The 5,725-nt window shown below is 56.3% G+C and overlaps 1 protein-coding gene across 1 annotated transcript in view; it reads right to left on the bottom strand.

The window, feature by feature from the left end:
• Nucleotides 1-5,394, bottom strand: part of Cdh4 (cadherin 4, type 1, R-cadherin (retinal)) — a 425,566-nt gene extending 420,172 nt beyond the window's left edge. The window contains exons 1-6 of the mRNA XM_013030338.1: nt 5,337-5,394; nt 4,467-4,586; nt 2,340-2,525; nt 2,042-2,158; nt 1,435-1,585; nt 1,285-1,348 (exon numbers count right to left, since the gene is read on the bottom strand). Coding sequence (XP_012885792.1) covers nt 1,285-1,348; nt 1,435-1,585; nt 2,042-2,158; nt 2,340-2,525; nt 4,467-4,586; nt 5,337-5,394 — 696 coding nt within the window. The remainder of the gene's footprint in view (nt 1-1,284; nt 1,349-1,434; nt 1,586-2,041; nt 2,159-2,339; nt 2,526-4,466; nt 4,587-5,336) is intronic.
• Nucleotides 5,395-5,725: the final 331 nt, after the last annotated feature.

Raw genomic sequence — 5,725 nt, 5'->3', positions numbered from 1 at the left:
AAGGAGCTCCCAGTGTGGGCCACTGGTCATGGAGGCTGGACTTCCGGGGTGAAGGAGCTCCCAGTGTGAGCCACTGGTCATGGAGGCTGGACTTCTGGGATGAAGGAGCTCCCAGTGTGGGCCACTGGTCATGGAGGTGGGACTTCCGGGGTGACAGGAGCTCCCAGTGTGAGCCACTGGTCATTGAGCCGTGGGAGGGGTGGGTGCTACTGCTCCTCAGCCCCCTGTCCCAGAAGGCAAGCCCCTGGAGGGCCACCCGGGCCCTCTGTTTTCAGAACCTGTCACTGGAACTCCAATGGAGAGGGTTCCTTGCGGGCTGAGGGAAGGAGATTCCTGCTCCTGGGAAGCTACTCCTTGTGCAGCAGAACCTCCCGGCCTGTCTTACACTGTGACCAGGGGCCCCTCCCAGCCCTGTGGGTCAGCTGGGGGACGTCCGTGTCCACTCTGGACAGCTCTGTCTCCTGAGTTTGACACCAAGGTGTGTGATCACTTCCAGAAGTTTCCATCATGAACTTCTTGCTGTGCTTTATGTTCTGCATCTTTCCAGTAAGAGGGCAATAGTGGTCTGGATAGGTTAGGGTAAAGGTGGGATTCTGAGAGCATCCTGGGGAGGGGGTGACTGTGCATGCAGGGGCTGGGGGGGAGTGCTGTGCACGCATGACCCAGTCTCGGAAGATCCAGCTGTTGCCAAGCACAGGGAACCATTTCTCACTGCTCGCCATCTCCACCATGCAGAGAGCACCCCCACCCCTCCAGTCTCCCCCTGGGACCTACTCCCTCAAAACTGGGGGTGCAAACCAGCCCATGACGGAGCAAAGATGGCTGCTCTTTTGCTTGATTTCTGGTTGGGCAGAAACGTCCTGAGCCCTCAGCCTCTCGGGAGCCTCAGGCAAGAAATTGGTCAGAGCTCTGGCCTCTCTTCCATGGCTTAAGGGCACTCCTCAGAAGATCAAATGTCACGTGCACTGGGTAGAGAAGGCCAGGCTCTCTGCTCAAGATGGTTATTGCTGAAGACAAATGAGTGTTTGCTGAGAGCAGAGCCTTCCCCAGCAATGACTCGTCCAGGAAAGGGAAAATTCTCATAGCCACCACATCCAAGATGGAGCCAAGGCCTGGTCCTTGCCTAAGCAGGAACTACTGGGGAGGGGAGGGGAGGGTGATACATGCTGTGCGAGGCTCTCTCCAGGGGCACAGCGGCGCTCCCAGCAGAGCCAGCCCAGCCAGCACTCTGGCTGGAGGTCATTCTCCAGCAGAGGTGGGAAGGAGAGAGGTCATGCGCAGTACAGTCACCCCAAGCTCACCGTCGATCCGTCTGCGTTGACTGAGGCAGGAAGCAGAGGCTCCACCACTGGGATAGCGGGTAATGAAGGAGGCCAGTGGCTTAGCCGACCATCACTAGGCCGAGGTGGGGGGAAGAAATGCCTCAGCCCTCACCAGGTACAGATCCAGTAGAGGTAGGCCCATACAGAGGCATATTGGGCAACAGGTAGGGAGAAGACATGGAAGGAAGCTGGCATTGTCATATCTAAGTGAAAGAAGACAATTAAAAAGGCTGCATACTGCATGGTTCCAACCATGTGACATCCTGGAAAAGGAAAAAGCGTGGTGAAGAGATCAGAGGTAGCCGGTGCTTGGGGTGGTGGGGGTGGCAAATAGGGGGAGCCCAGGGGACATGTGGAGCAAGGAGCAACTCTGTGTGGCAGTGAGATAAATGGTAGCTACACTGTTTTAACACCGAGGTTCACAGGACACAAAGTAGGAGCTTGGGGATCCAGGTATCAGTATGGGTTTTTGCCATATCAATGCCAGATGTCAACCGCAGGGAAGGCAGATGTGTGGATGTGGCGGTGGCTGGACACGGAGGATCCCCTGCTCAAGTTTTCTGTATATCTAAAAGTGCTCTGATCCGAGAGAAGCTGCTCCAGAAGTTGACAGTGCTCCTTCCTTCTTTCCTTGCTATGTGGAGGCCGATAGGCCCAGCAAGGGGTGAGGACCTTGGCGATCCCAACCATTTCCTGCTGAGTTTTCTTCGCTCACCTACCTTCCATCCAGGGCAGCCATTCCCTGTCTACTGCCCCTCTCCGTGGGGCATTTATCTGCACATGCTCTTGTCGGCAGGAGTGAAGCAAGATGGGGTCGCGTGCCAGCGGTGCCTTCTCTGAGCACAGAAGGAGGCAGGGGGAAGGGAGGATCTGAAGGAAAGCAGTGGTGTGGGGTGTGGAATCTTATGGTTTGGAGAATGGGAGGCTCTTGTGGAGCTGCTCTGTAGCTTGCTTGCAGATTCAGCTGCCTCCAGTAAGGCTGGGCCTCCTCGGGCCCAGGGCACTGGGGACCTTCACCGTCTCTGTGGGCTCCTGGCACAGGCGTGCAGCCGGCAATGCGCCCGGCAGTGAGTGCTGTCTGGTGACAGGCAGGCAGGGCAGTGCCCGATCGTTCCAGACCTCCCAGGTTCCCCGGCCAGACCACATCTTGGGTCACAAACATGTCTTCACCCCAGGAACCTTCGGTCACACCAAGAATCCTTTCTGGCCATGGTGGAATGAATCCAGACATCCACAGCAGAAAGAGAACTGGAAGAATCACAAAGGAATCCTTTTTCTTTTTCTTTTTTTGTTGTGAGACAACTGGAAAGGAAACCACCACTTGCCTGGACAAACAGGATGCAGCAAAAGCAGCATCCAGAGGGAAGTTCATAGCACAAAAGACCTCCTGGGAAGAGCACACGGCAGCCATGCCACCATGGACTGCAGGGCACTAGAAAGAGGAGAGCCACGCCCCTGGCTAGCAGAAGGAAGCACCATCCTGGACTATCTATTAGGTCAAGTAACTCAAAAATCAAAGACATACATTGAAGTCAGAATGGCCAGATCCAGTGTACCTAGGTTTCTCTTGGCCTGGGGACTTTGACTCTTTGGTACTTGTGAATAGCAGCTGAATTCTGGAGGGAACACTCTCCTTGGGCAGCTTCTGTTGACAACACCCCAGCAGGAGGTCTGGGCTTACCCTGCTGTCTCAGTTCAAGGCCTAGAACTGAGCCTTGCTGGCTCAGTGTGGCCCCCTGGGGAATCACTGTGCCCCAAGAGGCAGTGCTCTGAGGATCTGACGCGGCCCATGCGACCTGGTGACCTCGAATCTCATTGCTGACACTGACACTCCGCAGAGAAGATGAGTAGCCTGTTACCAGGTCGGGAGCAAACGCCGGGAAGACAGAGGCTATGAACCCCAGGTACAACACCCTCCTGGTCAGGGCCCGGCCCCAGGACCTTCTCAGCCCAGGGCCTAGGAGGGGATCAATAGGATTGTCCTGCAAAGAGGACATCTTTGTGGCACTACAAGGTGTCCATTTCCCCCTTAGCCGTAGGTGAGGCCTAAGAAGGTAGGTCATGGGGGACTGCGCTAAGCTTGCAGCTGTGTTACTCCTTGTGACCCTTCCTAGAGTAGGAAGGGGCGCTCACTCCCCCTCCCCCCTTCATCTCCCCCCCTCCCCCCGTGATACTGCCTGCAGCCCCTGCTGCTGCCTGGGCAGGGCAGCCCCGTCCTCAGTTCTCACCTTGTAACAGCGCCAAGCGGTTTCTGCTCAGGTCACTGCACCGAGCCTGGGGGCTCATCTAAATCAACAGGGAGTCATGCCCGTGGCTCTTACCCCCACGGGCGCAGCTCCAGCAGAGCTGCGGGCCTGGCAAGGAAATTGAACGCAAATGGAATTTCAGGGGTGACAGAGGCGGGGCCTGGGGTGTGGAGGTTGCCTTTGTAGCATAAATTCATATGCATTATAAAAAATATCGCCCGAATCTGAAGAACTTGGCGGGATTCCAGGCGACGTACAGACACTAGCTCTGTGTTTACCCAGCATGCTTCAGTAAACTTTCAATCTATTTACAGGTATGCATGACAAACTGCCTTGAATGTATGAGTTATTGGTTCTGCTATAAATGAAATTAATACCAGGCGGTGGAGGAACTGTAGTAATAACCGGCCACTGAAGCCAGCTACGTGTCTGCACCGAGATCAGCCCTCAAGGGTGGGAAGTTTCTGGGAACTGTGGAACTCAGCCAACTCACCCGACACCTCTCAGGTTATCCAAACAGGAAGAAAAGGTGGTGTTTTGTGTAGGCGATTAGTGAGGAGATAAATCCAGAGATAAAGCCCAGGCCTGCACCAGAGAGCTTGTGAAGAGGCCCAGTCTTCCTGTCACGTTCAGCAGTCAGGAGAGGCGTGCCCTCCCACCACCTTTGTCATCAAGGGTGAGCTGGAGCCACCAGGGCTCTGGCCAGCCTCCCAGGAGCCCAGAGAGGATGCTGGAGCAGGTGGGCAGTACCCAGCTCTCATCTGAAATGACCCCAGCGCCCTCTTCAGGCTCCCAGCAGGCAGGAAGGAAGGGCACCCTGGAGTTGAACACAGGGACTGGGTAGCTTCAGGAGACTGGTGGCCCACAGGTCTGTCATTGTAATAATGGTAGGTGGTACCACACTGCTTGGCGCTGTTCGGTGTCTGGATGGTGATGTAGTAGGTGCTCTTCTGTGTCTGGGTCGTGTGGTAGTAGGTGCTGTTTCCTGTTGGGACTGTGGGGTTGTAGGAGCTTTTCCCTGCAGGAATGCGAGGCATGTGGCTGTTGCTTGGCTACCCAGCCGCGCTTGGTAACCAGCCATGTGGGTTTGTGGTGAATGTCAGTGGCAGAACCCTTGCCCGGCATGGGCAACGCCCTCGGTTCCATCCCCAGGAAAAAAGAAAAGCAAAAACAAGTCGTTTCTGAGCGTGGGGCCCATTGCTGACATTCACGGAGAAGGCTCCTGATGCCCAGGTGGAGGTGAGTTTCCGACTCCCTCCGTGGGCGGCTGCAGGAGAGCTGCTGAGTGCTGCCGCGGGTGTGGGTGTGGGGTTGCTGGGGGGGGGGACACCTGCTGTCCAGGAATGCGGTGTGAGGGCATGGACACAAGTCCGCACTCTCTGTAGATGCTCGCTCTCCATTCATCAGTGTGGGAATCCTGAGTAACTCTCCCCCGATCCACACCCAATAATGCGAAGCCTGTCTGTGATGGGTGGGCGTGTGAGTGACAGGTCTGCAAGCCCAGGGCTTCCTCCCATGCCCTGGGCTTCTCCCACTGCCCTGGGCAAACACAGATTAAGCAAGGCAGAGACCATCCCGGGGCAAGGCACAGATCGATGTGTCCCCCCGGGCTCAGCGGGCATGTGGAAGGCCCATATTTATTTGTGGGAGGCTGGAGAACTCTGTAATTATTGAAATAATGCAAGGGTTTGAAAGTGATGTCAGGTGGCTGGCAGCTCAGCCTCCAAAGGCTGACTTTCTGTCAAACAATGGAGCTGTTACACCATACCTGGCGGGCCCTTCGGCAGCTGCCGGTGCTGCTTTCCACCCAGCCTCTTGGTGGGCATTACCCAGGGGGAGAGGCTCAGCCTCCCCTAGCATGCCAGCTCTGGGATGGGGCAGGGTGGGTGGAGCGGATGGAGTGGGCGGGGTAGAACTGACTGCACCTTAAGCCTCTTCTCTCCTTAGAGATGCTGCCCTGTCACCGGGTACCCAGCCAGGTGAACCAGAGTCATGTCATCTGATTGGCTTGGGGCGAGATGCAGCAGCTTGGGGTGACATCTGGGAGTAGCTTGGATGGGCCTGTGGCCTGGTCTTGGCTGCTGCTCTGGTGCCCACATGACCTTCATGTTCAGGAGTGTCGCTCTTCGCAGAGGAGGCTCAGGATGTGCTCTTCTC

The sequence above is a fragment of the Dipodomys ordii genome, unplaced genomic scaffold (assembly GCF_000151885.1).
Source record: "Dipodomys ordii isolate 6190 unplaced genomic scaffold, Dord_2.0 Scaffold129, whole genome shotgun sequence".
Classification (NCBI taxonomy): domain Eukaryota; kingdom Metazoa; phylum Chordata; class Mammalia; order Rodentia; family Heteromyidae; genus Dipodomys; species Dipodomys ordii.
This window is presented reverse-complemented; position numbering and strand designations above follow the sequence as displayed.